Source organism: Phycomyces blakesleeanus, assembly GCF_001638985.1.
Source record: "Phycomyces blakesleeanus NRRL 1555(-) unplaced genomic scaffold PHYBLscaffold_5, whole genome shotgun sequence".
Lineage (NCBI taxonomy): Eukaryota > Fungi > Mucoromycota > Mucoromycetes > Mucorales > Phycomycetaceae > Phycomyces > Phycomyces blakesleeanus.
In genome coordinates, this window is record NW_017265138.1 from 1,889,727 (window position 1) to 1,905,465 (window position 15,739).

The 15,739-nt window shown below is 37.2% G+C and overlaps 4 protein-coding genes across 4 annotated transcripts; all 4 read right to left on the reverse strand.

Annotated features, from left to right (window-relative positions):
* Positions 1-25: 25 nt before the first annotated feature.
* PHYBLDRAFT_142575 (hypothetical protein) lies at positions 26-2,246 on the reverse strand (the record flags this gene model as incomplete). Its single annotated transcript, XM_018430839.1, has 3 exons — positions 26-1,703; positions 1,769-1,987; positions 2,062-2,246. The coding sequence occupies 3 exons, from the start codon at positions 2,244-2,246 to the stop codon at positions 26-28; spliced, it is 2,082 nt and encodes a 693-aa protein (XP_018295102.1).
* Positions 2,247-3,781: 1,535 nt separating this feature from the next.
* Positions 3,782-6,572, reverse strand: PHYBLDRAFT_123060 (hypothetical protein). Its single transcript, XM_018428903.1, has 8 exons — positions 6,455-6,572; positions 6,184-6,315; positions 5,934-6,029; positions 5,563-5,808; positions 5,079-5,480; positions 4,466-4,625; positions 4,327-4,401; positions 3,782-4,257 (listed from the first exon to the last, which is right to left on the reverse strand). Exons 1-8 carry the CDS (start codon positions 6,552-6,554, stop codon positions 3,960-3,962), a joined length of 1,509 nt encoding a protein of 502 aa, XP_018295103.1. The 5' UTR covers positions 6,555-6,572; the 3' UTR covers positions 3,782-3,959.
* Positions 6,573-8,017: 1,445 nt separating this feature from the next.
* PHYBLDRAFT_158061 (hypothetical protein) lies at positions 8,018-9,707 on the reverse strand (the record flags this gene model as incomplete). The annotated part of the gene is made up of 7 exons (XM_018433725.1): positions 9,675-9,707; positions 9,535-9,603; positions 9,370-9,453; positions 9,162-9,294; positions 8,795-9,102; positions 8,538-8,718; positions 8,018-8,482 (listed from the first exon to the last, which is right to left on the reverse strand). Coding segments are annotated over exons 2-7 (992 nt in total), but the record flags the coding sequence as incomplete, so codon positions are not given.
* A 3,077-nt stretch (positions 9,708-12,784) lies between these two features.
* PHYBLDRAFT_109013 (hypothetical protein) lies at positions 12,785-13,652 on the reverse strand (the record flags this gene model as incomplete). Its single annotated transcript, XM_018428087.1, has 4 exons — positions 12,785-13,174; positions 13,242-13,308; positions 13,358-13,444; positions 13,507-13,652. 4 exons carry the CDS (start codon positions 13,650-13,652, stop codon positions 12,785-12,787), a joined length of 690 nt encoding a protein of 229 aa, XP_018295105.1.
* Positions 13,653-15,739: the final 2,087 nt, after the last annotated feature.

Here is a 15,739-nt window from a genome sequence, read left to right on the forward strand (position 1 = left end):
TCTGTTTCCAGAGAAAAGTCATCAATTATTTCGTCAGGCCAAGAGGAATAATGTGGAGAATTTCGACAGGCATGTCTTTGGTAGGGTCAAAGGCTTCGAGTCTAAGAAATTCCTCACTTCCATTCTTGATATAACTCAATTCGCACCCATTGAGATATAGCTCTGACTGGGAATCGGCATTGGCAAAGGCGCACAAGAAATCCCTCGTTCTTTCTTCTGACCCATGGTGGTCAACTGGAGAATACGGTGGAGCGTCAGGGATGGAACCCTGTTCAATACGAGGCGAAGGTATGAGGCATTTTCGGCAAAACTTCTTGGCAGATGTTCCCTTATGCATGGCAAGCTGAGATTGACGAGGGTTGTCACCCATAAAGAGCAACAGGGGCGCAATGACAAGAACTACTTCACCATGATCCTCAGAATACATCTCAATACCTTTCTCCAGCCTAATGAGGTCATCGACGATAGGGGGCAACATCTCAACGGCATTCAGTGTATGATTCGAGGTACAAATGAAAAGAGCATTTTCTCGTTTGTTTCTCGTCTCAAGTGGCAACGCAGCAAAGTACATTAAGTAACTGTCATACTTGTTGTACTGCTTTGTTGAATTACCGGAGGTATCGTCGGAATAGAGATTAAGTGGGCAGACAACCACTTTCATCAAACCAGAGCCTGGAAGTCTTCTCTTGAATTCTTCAACACGGGATTTGTTGAGCCACAAGTCAGATTGAACACCAGTAAGAGCATAGGTGACAATTTTGGCAGGGCAATAAGAAACAGAGAAACCACGTCCGAGGAAAAGATCGCTGTCTTTTTGAACAGTAAACATAATCCTATCAACTTCAATGGTATACTTCAGGGTAGAGACAGCAAAGTTCGTAGAGTTTCCAAACCGCAGGAAGTGAGTATCATCAGGATGGTTCAGCCGAGGATCGTGGCCACCATAAACCTGGAACGCATTGGCAAGTATGGATCCGTCCTTGGTGAAGAACTTCTCAAGGAGATACTGGTTCGGGGAGCCTTGGACTTCGACGACATCACCCACCCAGTAGTCCATTCCGTTTGAAGTGATCATCGGGTGCTGGAGCAATGGGTTCTCCTTCCACTTTTTGCCTTGGTTGAGATTCAACCGCTGGTTTTCCGTGAAGTCAGGAAGGGCCGAGATTTGAGATGATTTTCCGGGACATGTCATGGTAAACTTGATGTAATCGGACGGTTTGTTCATCCAAAGTACATGTCGTTCATTGTCTTGGTTCACAACATCGAAACTGGCAGTAGGAAAAACAGGGATCTGGTTCTTTTTCTGCTTGTGATAGTTAATCACAGCATTTGGTGTCGGAAAATCCAGTGCTACTCCAGATTCTTCACGGACGTCCAAGACCATCTTCATGGCAAACATGATCTTCTTGATAGATCTTTCTGAGGCAAGATCTTCATCGCCGTAGAAGAGAGCATGTAAGATAAACTCTACTTTCGATTTAAACGGACGGGTGGGTCCAGTAAAAATGTCAGCAAAGTCATCGGGCCGGTACGATGTCTGTCTGCTGCTGTCTTCGTTCGAGTAGACATTCATGGCATGAGAAAGAGATTGGAAGGTTCTCATTTCTGCTGCCATTCTAGCGATATGATCCTGGCTATCATATTCTACTCTGGTGTCCGTGTCTTCGTCGTCAGTGGTCTCATCATAGTCATCTGATGAATCACTGTTCAGCAAAAAAAAAAACAGGTTATTATCTATTTCAATATTGCATTACTAATTTTCACTTACGATAGAATGTGATCATCACTATATTCGTCTTCGTCAGAGATTTCATGGCCATATGTGTCCTGAGGGTTTTCAATAATAAATTCCATTGGGGCAGGTTCATTATTACTGTTCAGGTTGGTAGTGGCAGTGGTAGTGGCAGTGGTAGTGGCAGTGGTAGTGGCAGTGGCAGTGGCAGTGGCAGTGCTTGCAGAAGAAGAAGGGCCATCAAACATAGCAGGTCTAATGTTAAGGTATGCTCAATTTCAGCTTTACATTACATAGTATTTTTCATCCTACTTTTAGGATTAACTTACCTTCTTTTTAGAAGTTTCTCATACTCCCCCATTTCGTTTGGATGTTTTTTCGTATAATGTCTTCTGAGGCCTTGCAAGGACCCTAACACTCTTTCGGTTTCGCAGACGGTGCACACAAATGTTCGGTTGTCTGTAGCCGTCAGTGTGAGGAATGTGTTCCTCTTTGTTGTGAAGTGATTTTCCATGTTTAAAAATCTTTGGAACGAAAGATGTAGAAAAGCGTAAACTAATTCGAGGTACCATATCTTTAATCATGCAAAAAATGACTGCTAAAAAAATCATGTGAAATAATGTGAGCTAATTTTTTTTTTGTTTACTTGTTTCCTTCTTTTTCTTTTTTTTTCTCATGACTGAAAGGTAAGTTTCAAGCGTAATCTAACAAGATGATAGCGTCCATCATACCGAACACCCTCAGTAAGTAATATATTTATTATGCCCTACTTCATATTGATACTAATATATATTTTTTTATTAGATTCTATGGAGATTCCAACATGAGATTGTATTAGGAAGTTACTTCAAACTATGCCAAGCTGTCTGTCGTGGTATTATAAGGTATCTACTCCTAACATAACTAAACAAGCAGTCTTTTCCTTTACTTTTGTTAATAACTTTACCCTCATCTCTTTAGGTAAGTCTCATATATCACTGTCTGTCTAGTATAAAAAGGTAATTTACCATATTATTTACTTCAAAGGTCATAACACTAATACTGTTTCTGTTTAATAGTCGTTCTTCTTTACTTTTACCATGTCTATCTCCCAATCTATTGCATAAGAGAGGCTGCTACACTAGACTAGCTACTAGTATATAGAACGCGTAATCCTAGTACTATTTTTTTATTGAAACCAAAATAAAAACATTTTTTTGAAACATTTTTTTTTTAAACATTTTTTGAAACCCTATAATTGCAATTATTGGACCCCCCATTTTTCAGATTTTTTGTATCCATCCTTTTTTCCATTCATGGTAAATTCGAGCGGACACTTCATATTCCGCTTTAGGAAATTTTAGTCAGGCCAACTTTAAATCTAGCTTGGACATTGAGTTTAAAAAAATCTCAGTGGGTGTGTATATAATGTATCGTGTTACATAAACGATTCTAAGTTACCATTTATGGCATCGGGGTTTGCAATCCAAAAAATATCCTCTTTTCAAAAATTGTCTATTATAAAAAAGATGCACCCTAGAAGACAAGCAGAAGAACATCTTCAGTAAGGCCGTTGCTTGAGACAAACACTGACAAGAATTCAAAAAAGATAAAAATATTCCCTTCTGGTCACCGCCTAGGATTCACCCAAGATACTGCTGGTAAGCTATTAAATTTGAATAATTTAATCGTCTTTAATTTTTGTACTAGGTTGAAGGAGTTGGGAAAAGGTGTTTTGCAGACTGCAAAAACAAGGTAGGGTAAAAAGTGGAATATATATAAAAGAGAGAGAAATTGGTGCTTAATTAAAGTTCAACTATAAAACACTTTTAAACCTTGAAAAACTTGCAACAATTTACTGAAATTTCCTTTTTTTTTCTATAGGATACTACTATATACTGCCCTTACTTTTTATATCGTCTTTAAATATATTTACTAGTTGAGATGTGCTGCATATAATATGATCTTGTTTATTTTGATTTATTTAATCATATCACCCAACCTATTAATTCACCTTTCGATAACTTTTTCCAAATTCTTCTCTTAAAAAGCAACGCAGTTACTCGTAATATGATATGCATAGAAATCTTTAATTTATTTCAAAAAAAAATAGGAACATATAACAAGCTAAACGTTATCAAGTCAATTAATATATCTCGTATGTATTATAAAAGGATACTATTTGCAATAATTAACTAGGACTAATATCCTCAAACAATTTATGTAGCAATAAGTTTGACTTATTTAATCAGAGCTCTTCGTGTAAATGTAATCTTTCCTCGACCTCACCCTCAGCGAGCTTAACATCTTTGTCTTCAGATGGTATATGAGGTGTCTCACAAACGGCGGGAGAACGCATACGGAAATGATATTCACATTTTTCTGGCTCAGAAACCTCAAGGATCTCTGTCTCAGCACCACATTCAAAGAAAGCACGGACACTTCTTTCGGGACCATTCCAACAACGTGTTCCATGTGAGTGTAGATGTTCATGATAACGATCCTTTGCCCCAGATTCGACTGTACCAGCAAATTTCTCGAAGCGACTATATATATATTAGAATACTTGCAGATTAACATAATCATGTACCTGTGTTCATAAAATATCGACTTACCCAAGATTTGTGCGTGAGCTATCCTTGTTGGATTTTTGATATGCTGTTCCTAGAATACAAAGAGAATAGGTATATCTAAGAAGAAGAAGAATGATTATTCTAAAGCACAGCAATAGCTCAATATCGTAAATTAACGTACTCTCCCTCATTCTTCTCAACACAAACATCCTTGAGAGTCAACCATTCTCTATTGTGTCCATAATCTTTCGACAATTCCTCATTAATGTTCTCCAACTTTTGTTCCTGATTGCTTATATCTGAATTGAGATCGTCATATGCCTTGCGAGTTGATTCCAGTGCTAAATTAATAATAAACGAGTGTAATAAGAAGAAACAGCAAATAAATGTTAGATTGGAAACATATCTCTCTGGTTAATTTAATTCCAAAAGGAATTCAACACTAGAAGCATAATACATGTAGACAGGTCCCGCACCTGATTCACTGCTTTTGACGGTGCTTTCATTAACATCAGCATTTTCCTTTGAAAGCAGTTTATCCAGTCGGGTTTTTAATCCAGACGGCAGTACTGACACTACTTTGTTCAAGAGTGATTCTTTTGGTCGAGTATTACCTTTAGTCGTACACCAAGGAAATCACAGAATCGCAATAAAATAGCAATATATATATATATATATAATGAGAGAGAGATGTATGTCAGAAGTATATAACCAAGAGTGAGATTGGGTTCAATAGAGTCTATAGAGACACAAATTTATGCTGGCTTGGACCAGTTATAAGTTTATTTATTTACCTTCTTTTGCAGCTACATCCTCTGAAGAAAGTTCATCTTCTGAATTCTCAGGGACATCAGCCTCTGCTTCATCAACCTCATACTCATCTGTAATAAAATCTTCAGAAGAATCTTCAATATCAGCCAAATCTTTTTCAATTGTAGTCTTGTAATCCTCATAAGTTTCAATGAACTCATCGTATCCAGAAATTGCACTCTTCACTGCCATGTCGTGGTAGTTGTGGTTGTGGTCGTTCTTAAGATCGTGAAGAATGGATACCAAAACATCGATATCATCTTGCAATCCTAAGATATGTCTTTGTAGAAGGGCAATCTTTCTTGCCTGCTTTATGGTCTTTGCATTATCAAACTTTTCGATTGGTGTATGCTTGATTTGAGCTTTCTCCAAAATTTCCAATTCCCCTAAGAAGAATAATTACATCATTATAGTTTAATTAAACTGTTCTATATGACTACGTTTGAGCTTATGTTAGGCACACTTTACGTTTTAGGTTATCGAGATCTGCATACTTAAAATCAATTTCTTGTTGAATTACGGCCTTTTCTTGTAACCACCCTTCTGCAATAACTTCTGCTGCATCCAGTAGTTTTTGCTTTGCTAGAATTCCGACAGACTGTATATTGTTGAGTTCAGCCTGATACTTTTTAAATTCAATCGACACTTGTTTGCATATATTGGGACAAGATGTTAGGCCATTAAACTCATCTGATCCATCGCAACATGATTGATCTACATAATTGATATTTGAGTTAATGTATTACTCATATCAAAGCAACAACAACATCAATATCTAGAACAGCAGCACCAGCAACGACAACGACAACAGCACCAAAATCATAATATGTGTCACTGACCACAAACACCATCATTCACAGCAAAGGATTTAATATAAGCAGGGATATGATCCTTATTTTCGCAGTAAAACAAACTATTGGGACAAGCAGAGGTGCCTTTTTTTGTGTATATATTATATTTATTATTATTATTATTATATATTTGTTAAGAAAACAAAAATTCCAAAAGTTAGTTCTATTTGATTACTTATTCTTACAAGATCTTTTTCTTTTATTCTCGTATGACTTCTTGGTAAAGCCTATTTCCTACCTGGCTCATCAGAACCATCGGGACAGTCGCAATAATCATCGTTGATGGCAGAATAATGGATCGTTTTGCTTTTATCAAGGCATTTCCAGGTACTTTCACCGTTCTGGAGCAAAGGTGCGTACAAGTCGTAATCTTTTTGATTTGATTTGATTTAATTTTATTATTATTATTTTGGTCATTTATTTTTAAAATTTGTATTCGCATGGATAAGCTTTATATGGAAGCATTATAAAGACTATGTGCGCTGCCTCAAAGAAAGAGGTAATCTTACGTTCAGGAGAAATGCCTCTCATTGACGGATTAGCTCCTCTTACGAGCGTCACTGCTGCAAGAACGCAGGGTAATGACAGTAAGAGAGTAGATTTCACCATGATGATAAAAGTGTATCCCGAATGAATGCCTACAAAAGTAGAGTTAAGAGTTTGGCGTCGAGTGTAGTAATTCGGAGTTTCTGGGATCGGGAAATACAAGTGCGCTACATCCTTGACACGTACTGCACATAATTTTTACTCTAAAATTAAGTGGAGAGGGGATTCTTTTTTCTTATTTATTTATTTATTTTAAAGAAAAACTTGCACTATAAATTATACGAGACGATTACCAAAATAATTTTAGACAAATAAATATAGATATATTAGAGTGTGCAAACTCTTTTTGTAGATTCATACCAAAGAATATGGTATACAAAGTTGTGTATTTTAATTGCTAAAACTCGTTACTCGGAGGGGGTTTTTTTTTCTTTGAAGTATTTATGTATATTTAAGCTACTGGTCATGAGTACCTAAATTTTTAGTATTTTTTTTTGTAATGTAATTTATACTGTTTATTTGGTTGATCGTTATCTATATAACATATGTGCACTCCCTTGACTATATTGCTATCAAGCTCTACGACATAAGGATAGATCATATTGTTATTATATGGTTAATTATATTTTAATAACTGTGCCAAGCTATAGCAGCTGGCCCAAGTTAACAAGCATCGAGATATCTATTGTTATTTTTTCTCGTAAACACTAATAAAGCTGAATTATGCTCAACAAAAATCTATCTATGATGCAGTAGAAATTTATGCTGCATACTTAAATGGTATTCCCTTTTCCTTTTGGTGATAATATTGCATTTGTTCTTGAATACGGTTTTAACCAAAAAAAAAAAAACAAATTCGCCGTCTTGGAAGGTGAAATGAAAGCAAAAAATAAAATCTTCTACTAAACTACATTTTAGCCATGGTAAAGGTTATAACTAATCAATACAGAACAGTAAAAATGTTAATATCCTTAAGAAACATCAGTGCTTTTCTAAACAATCTTCTTAACTCGTCAGATATCGATAATCTCACAGTATCGATAAAATAAAGGTTTCATAAGTTAAAGAAGAATTCGAGAAGAGTAATAGACTCACCACTCATTTCACGTAATGGTATATAGAAAGCCGGAAGAAGGAACTTGCTATTAGCTGGTATTTGAAAGTGCCTGTTGCTTTATCTTTGCTGTCGAGATATATTTTATTGTATGCACAAAGTGGATACCCATAAGAAAAAAAAAAGACTTTCCTTTGTACCAACAGCCAAAGAACTATCGAAACAAGCTCAAGAAAATTTAAAAAGCTTTCTTCTCGCATTGCAAATAATCCATTGTCAACAAAAGCAAGTTTCTTGAATACCCGAAGCAAAAAACCCAAGTGAATCAAGTTCTACAAGATCATTATTTGAATAAAGACTTGGCTACTGAAAAACAAGATTCTGTAGCAATAAAAGCACAGCATAAATAGACAACGTAATTTATCTGTGATATTGAACAATATATATACACATTGTATTAAACAATATTATTAAGGTTGGTATAAGACGTCCAAAAACAATCATACTGTGTTATTTATATTAAGAAGATGGGATATTTACTTTGAGAAAGTAGTTATTCAAATCACAAATTTTGTGCGATTTTGGAAATACATTAAAATAAAGGAGTGCAGGTGTTGTATAAAGATATAGAAATATAAGTTTTGAGAATGTTGATGAAGAGAGAGATAGACAGTGTGTGTGTGTGGTGTGAAATATAGATAGACGGGTACTTCTTAATCAGCCTGAAGACTTCTAAGGAGTGCCTCTGCGGAAAGAGCCCCGGGTTGTGTTGATGTTGAGGGTCTCAAAGCAGGCATCACATCACTGTTATCTTGAACTTCTCGGCTGCGGCCAGCACGACGTGCGTGACGGGTTCTTACTTCTGATTCGCCAGTTCTTAACTTTGCAAGCAAGTTATCCATCATCTTGCGATCGTCTTCAGTACCGGTTGTTGCTTCTAGTAACAAACCACAGTAAGTTGATGAATTTTTGTTGATTGTATTCAAAGTTACCTTCACTGATATCAACGCCCTCTACTCTCTGTGGAGTATCAACCTTTCCGTCCGTGTTCTCAGCCAGCCTCTTGGCCTCTTTCTTAGCTTCCATGCGGGCTTTGTGTTCCTCATCCTCTCGCTTCTTCTTCTCTTCACGCTCCATTCTTTGAGTGTATTTCTCTTCTTGGATTGATGCCTCCTATTGATTTGAAAAAAATGACAATATATAAAAAACCGCTAAATATCTGCCATAAAGAACTCATATATATCCTTACCTTCCAGTTCTTTACAAATTCAGAGAATGTACTAAAGAAATCATCTGGGCGCATAACAGCAGGATTCTCTCCATAGAATACCATCACAGACTTCCATTTGGCATCCATGTTCAAGTAAAGCGTTTGGAGATCCTCAAAACGGTTGGCTGCTGCTTCCCTATGTTCGTTCATCACCGCCAAGAATCGATCACCTTCTTCCAGTTGAACACCTTCACCCTGCCATTTAGAGCCGAGCTCTACCTCGAGCTGTCTCAATGACATTCTCATCTCGGCATACTGCTGCGACATGTCATTGAAACTTGCCATAACTAAATAATTTTTTAATACATAATCGCAATTTTTCTTCTTCTTTTAATCAAATACTTACTACGCGCAGCTTGAGATGCATTCTTCAAATCATCCAAAAAGGTTAGGATGTGAGGGAATTCACGTCGGGTAACACCGGCAAGCACGTTCAGAAGCGACATCGAAGAAATATTCGACGCCTTTGTGTCTGCAAGCTAATGTACCGACAAACACAATACTATATTAAAAAACGTATAGTCTAGATTTTTCTCTCTACAATAGTAACTTGCCTTGTTGATACTACTGATACGCATACCAAATGCACCACCTTGTATACTAGATGCATTCATAAAATTACCCAAAAGTAAGATAAGCTACGAGAAAAAAAAACATAGGAAAACGTAAGTCAATGAATAGCTCACATCCATTTTAAATAAATAGAGGTTGATACATACACACAAAAGCTCCTTTAAGCTAGAAGAGTTCTTCAATGTGTCAGCTACTTCCAGAACAATAGTCATGTTCTACAATAAATCAGGCATAAGTATAGATGGATGAGTATGTTTTTAAAGCCGCAAAAAAAAGACATTCGTACAGTAGAAAGCTGATCGAATCGTTCCCAGAATTGAACACGGAAGAGCATAAATTGGACACGCTGCTCATAGCGGTACATTCTCATCATATTGATAGTAAACTGTTCTGGCAAGCCAAGTTCTTCCAACTTTTCGTCGGTTTCATTCATGTATTTCTGCATCAGAGTCAGGTTATCATCCTTATTGGGTATATATGAGTACATGTTGAGTAGAAGTGTTTCCGTGCATAATTCATCGTCCACAGCCAGAACACGTTCACGGACTTCCTTGTATGACGGGAAGACCTTGAGTCTAGGAAGAATTGCAAGATCTAAACCATTTATACATTTGTTTAACACCTGTTACAGTAATCATACACATTCTTATACTCACTGATGTTTCTGCTCTTGTCATCTGTCAAAAACTTAATCGCATCCTTCTTTTCTTCAGCAGACTTCTTTAAACGACGCTCAAAGAAGTTGTTAACCTTTGCAGGGAAGAGATCCTCGATTTTAGAGAATACACCAGATTTATCAAGGTGATCTTCCAAATGATTCTCATCGACATCACCAACAACCCAAATAGTCTTTTGGACACCTCTGGCATCCAATTTTTGCCACTGGAGATTCTTCAGTTTAACTTGAGGGTAGTGTCTAATCTCTTTACGCTGTGGACCTCCGGGAACACCAGGTATCATAGGACCTCTTAAGCCTACAAAGCATAAAATAAGATTAGACACACTTTATTTTGTTGGTTGGGGCCGAATAGATAAATAAAATGAATATTGTTTTTTTTCTTACCAGGTGGCGGAGGAGGGGGACCTCCAGGACCTCCAGGAGCTAATAGGAAAGTATCAAAAACTTTATGCATAAATAAAAAAATAGATACGTATTGATCATTTATCTACATACGTGGCGGGGGAGGTGTGCCACCAGGTGCTAAATAAAAGAATAAAGTAATATATATGAGTTGAAAATAGCTTTTCTTCTAACTCTCTCAATTACTGCTAATAATATGACAACATACGTGGGGGTGGGGGTGGAGGGCCACCAGGAATTCCAGGTGCTATAATAGTAATAGTAATATTAATGATATCAGTTAAATTAGTACTTTAGATCTTTCCAGAACAGCCGTGTTCACAATTTAGAGTAAGCAAACATACGGGGTGGTGGTGGTGGTGGACCTCCTGGAACTATAAAAGTAATGTATGTCAATAGGTTGTCCGACAATTACACTGAATAACAGGCTCAATATATTTACCAGGAGGAGGTGGTGGAGGAGGAGGTGGGCCGCCACCAGACACTACAAGTGTAAAAAAGAAGAAAGAAAGTGTGGTTTCCGAAGTAAATATATAAAAAATACCAATTCAAGCGTATTAGTTATTCAGACTTACTCGGTGGCGGGGGAGGTGGCGGGGGAGGTGGCGGGGGAGGAGGAGGACCGCCTCCAGACACTACAAATGTAAGAAAAAGGCGTGGTTTGTTAAGTAAATATATAAATGTACCAATTCAAGCTTATACGTTATTTGGACTTACTCGGTGGCGGAGGAGGAGGAGGAGGTGGTGGTGGAGGAGGAGGACCGCCACCAGACACTGCAAGTGTAAAAGAAAGAAACATGGTTTCCGAAGTAAATATATAAAAATGCCAATTCAAGTTTATTCGTTCTTTGTACTTACTGGGTGGCGGAGGAGGAGGAGGAGGTGGCGGGGGAAGAGCACCTCCAAGCACTATCAATAAAATAACAACACATGATAGATTAAATAAAAACATAATGATATACAAATAAAGATATTTGCGCACACTTACTTGGAGGAGGAGGAGGAGGAGGAGGAATGGTGCTATCAATTTGGGATTCGGCCGTAAGATTTTCTGGGGAGATATTGGAGACTTCTGTAACTGGAAGTTGCCCCGACACATTACTTCCTTGGCCGAATAATCCACCAGCACCAACACCGCCTGTCTGATGCGAGACTAAAGTATCATCAGAAATAATGGATGACTAGATTTGTTTTAACAATTAACATTATTATGTTAGAACAGTCAATGTCATTGTACAGATAATATTGGTAGTATCTACTAATGTTCTTACAGGTCTCTGTGAAGCAATCTTCCAATCATTCCCGAGAACAATACTTGGGGTAGGACTAGTTCCTGGGCTTTCCATATTTTCCAACATTTCGTTCTTTTCTTTAAGTTCTTCTTGAAGCATCGCAATTGTATTTCTGGATGTTCTTAGCAAAGCACGCAAGGATACATTTTCCATTTTGAGATTAAGCGATCCTATTTTATTATACATATACACGTAAATAACTAATGTATCTATATAATTCTCGTTATTAGCCTTACGTCTTGGACCAACTGTATCTTTTGCAATAGGTACTGGAGGCGAGACTGGGCCACTATTGTGTTGTTGTGATCGAAGGTACTCGTTTTCCAAACGTAACTCTTTGTTTTCAGCAGCAAGTCTGAGAAGTTGTTCTCTGCTACTTTCCGATTCCTCTTCTATCTCACGCATCCGATCGAGCTCGCTAAACTTTTGAATAAGGTTTCCCACAGATACTCCATAGGCATTGCTAAAGTTATCGGTTGAGATACCGCTTCTGCGATCCATAACCAACTGACTGACAAGCTCACTAATCATCTGATAAAAATAAACCCTTTTTTTATATAGAAGAAAATTTAGACACAGAGTGAAAATTGTTAAATATGGTTCAAAGTCATTAATCTTAACAAAGTGGCCCGACTTACTTGTTATCTGGATCTCCCTTGATCAAAAGAAGGCTTCTGAGGAGTGTCATCAAGAATTCAAGTGCCTTTGGTGCATCTTCAATACTTTCCAAGATAAGCTCCAGGAGTTCCTGCGGTTGTGATATATCAGAGTAAAGCGAGATTTCGTCACCGAATGCCTCTTCCATATCGTTTTCTGCCGAAGCCCTGTAAGTCTCGATTTGTACATTCAACAGGTGATAATCTAAGGCTTCAAGTTTCAAAAGAATTCTATCAATTCCGGATGCTCTGAGCTGATTCCTTAGAAATATACGGTCGTTGACGTCTGTTGGTACTTTGATCAATACATTTACAAGCATCATATTGGATAGCTGGATAACAAGTTCTTTGATCAATAAACCACGCTTTACATCTTATTATATCCTTTATTTAATGGATCGTTCACTAAGACACTTATTCTTACCGCATATTCCATTAAATGATTGTCTGGCGCATTGTAAACTCCAAGACGCTTAAAATCGTCGTTTGCTCCCACCAAAGACCCAAGTTTACCACGACCATCAACGGTTTTTTCGAGATCCTTCATCCAACCGTCAAATATACCCAGATCTTTACGATGTGCACTCAATGATTCGAAACCTTTAAGAACCTGTTCATGTCCCTTGGGAAGCTCACAATGACACAGGAAGAAGAGCATATCACAGATAAACTTTCGTGTTTGCCAATGTGGACATACAAGAGAATACACAATAGAATGGATGTAGGTTGGGTGACCAATTGTTTCTCTAATACCCCACTATTTTTCATAAGATAACCATTATGAGTCCCACGGTTTTTCACTTGTATATTATTTATGAACATACTCTCGTGTTGAGCAAGACTTTGATACACTTTGTAATTTCCACTTCAATATCAAGCAGCAGCTCTTTCCTACCGTGCTCATTAGCCTTTTATACTTATTACTTTAATATGAACTTACCTTTCTTCGTCTGGTTTATGATTTACGTATTTGAGTCCACCTATTACTGCACGTACACCCTCAAGATCAATAAACTTGACCACCCAGCTAAACAATGCAACCGATATAATAAGGATCACCGTGCCTTCTTCTGTGATGATCCAACTTACTCTATTGGACGTGATCTCAGGTTCACCTCTAGATGTGCAACCAAAGAGGGGGTGACACCACGCATATCAGGCTCCATAAATTTTCGGATAAAGTAATTCGGTGAACTGCGGTCCACTTGAGAGTTATCGTGAGATGATGGTGGCATAACAGATGATACAGTCGAATTACTGAGAGAAGGACCCAGAGGTGCGGGTCCACTAGTGCCTGATAATCGTCTAGAATGAGGCATTTGACTAGCTCTGTTCGAGTGTCTATCGATAGCACGGGAGCTAGCATCCACTGTAGCAGACCACATTTCGTTTGCTTTTTCAGCCAAGACATTCAAAAGAGGAGCGGGCGTGTTATCTTCAGCGTTAAAAGGTCTTGCTGAATATGCGTTTGATTCTGATTTACGATCCATGTTTATCATATTGAGTTTCTTTTCATAATCCCATGACTTCATATGCTCTACTATCTCTTCTTTGTGAATACCACGTCGAGACTATTAAAAACGGCCAAAAGTAATGTTTATAAGTCGTGAAACAGAAACAGCCCTCATACATATATGTCCTATTATATTTATTTATACTATACATACGATCAATTGGTCAAAAAGGGAATCGATTTGTTCGATGGTCAATTGAGTAGAATCATCACCGAGGTAAATTGGGCGATTGGAGCTGTCGACTGATGCTCTGTTTGAGGCATTAGCGCGAGAGGGTTCTACATAAGGACGAGGTACTGCAATGTAGTATGTTTAGACGTAGCACTAGATTTTTTTTTGTTAATTCTATTAGTGGTTCAATGGCAACTTACATGCTGAGTTGTATGAATTCCGATATTCTCCAGTCTGTCTGTTTTGGGATGGAGGAGATACTGGTCGTGAGGTTGATGGTGGAGATCCTGGCGGGTCAGAAGGAGGTTTCGCTTTCCTTCTTCCGAAGCTAAAGAAGTCGGACATACTCTAAATCAAGAGCTGAAATAGACAATTAAAAGGAAAAAAGAAGAAAGAAGAAAAAGGAAGAACAGGAAATAAAATAGAAAAACAAGGTAAAATAAAATAGAAGGTATCACTCACTCGCTCAACTTGCTCTGTCTATTTCTTCTTCTGGTACCTGGCTTCTGAAAATATGCGGCACTGAGAGCTTAGTTATCCCGATTCGTGCTCGCCCTTTATACTTTTTTATAGATTACACACCCGACAGAAAGCCACCTTGAGCTCTTTACTTCTTACATCACATAATTCAAGCTAAAAATCTTATTTACTCATATAGTTTTGCAGTTTATTTGACCTTTGTAAGGCATAGTAATATTTTGTAATGCAGGACTATGATCAAAGAAAAAGTAAAATTCACGTGGGATTAAATCCTCTTCAATTGTTGTGTATAATTTTAAGAATAAACAAACAGAGTCCAGGCAACTCTAACTGAGCCGAGATTTTTCTTTCTTTTTAAAAGCTGAAAATTTGAATGCCACTGGCTTGCCCCACTGGCTAAATCGCAAACATTTCGGTTGCGCCTTAAACAGGTCGATCTCTGAAATCAGAAACAAAATAGCTATTCGTTTTTCTTTTCATTTGATATGTCATTGGTCTAAAGACTAATTAATTTTATATGGAGGAGTAATGGTTGACACTAATTTTTTTTGACATTGAGTATTAAAGTCTGCTAATGTTCTATAAGAGTTATGGTATAGCAAACATTTGCTCATCATTTCGGCTTATGAGCCATTATTTTGACACTATCTTCAAGATTATTTTTAATCAACTTAGTTACACTCTTTTTAATGGCTTCAAATCCTTCCTGTTGGTCATTATCGAAAGCAGCTTTTTTTTTAAAAGAATAATAATGAATAAATAAATAAAGGCGCTTAAACTACTACTATGAACTAAAAAAAAGTCGACTTGAGATAGCCAAGCAAAAAATCCAAGAACACATCTGATCATCTTACCAGACCTTAAAATCATAACAGTTGTCACAGCCCTAAAAATAAATCCAGGAATCGGGTAAATCAATTAAGCTGAACACATAAATCGATATACTATTTTTTAAAGCTTTCATTGCATGATGTGCTTTTAACAAATGATGCAATACAACTTTGCAAGAGTGAATTGCAATCACCCAATACTATTTAGCTATTAAACAAAAAAAATAACAAATTATGTTTGAGATTAATAGATACAAGTGAGAGTATTGTGAATAAAACAACAGAAAAATTGTAAGCACAAATATATTAATCACACAATCCCTCGTT

What these genes read in the sequence shown, in the direction of transcription:
- PHYBLDRAFT_123060 (XM_018428903.1), bottom strand. Translation starts at nt 6,554, where the DNA reads ATGGTGAAATCTACTCTCTTACTGTCATTACCCTGCGTTCTTGCAGCA. An exon ending in TGTGAATGATGGTGTTTGTG is followed by an intron (nt 5,809 to 5,933) that starts GTCAGTGACACA and finishes TCAATTATGTAG; the next exon opens with ATCAATCATGTTGCGATGGA. An exon ending in GTTGAGAAGAATGAGGGAGA is followed by an intron (nt 4,402 to 4,465) that starts GTACGTTAATTT and finishes TCTTCTTCTTAG; the next exon opens with ATATACCTATTCTCTTTGTA.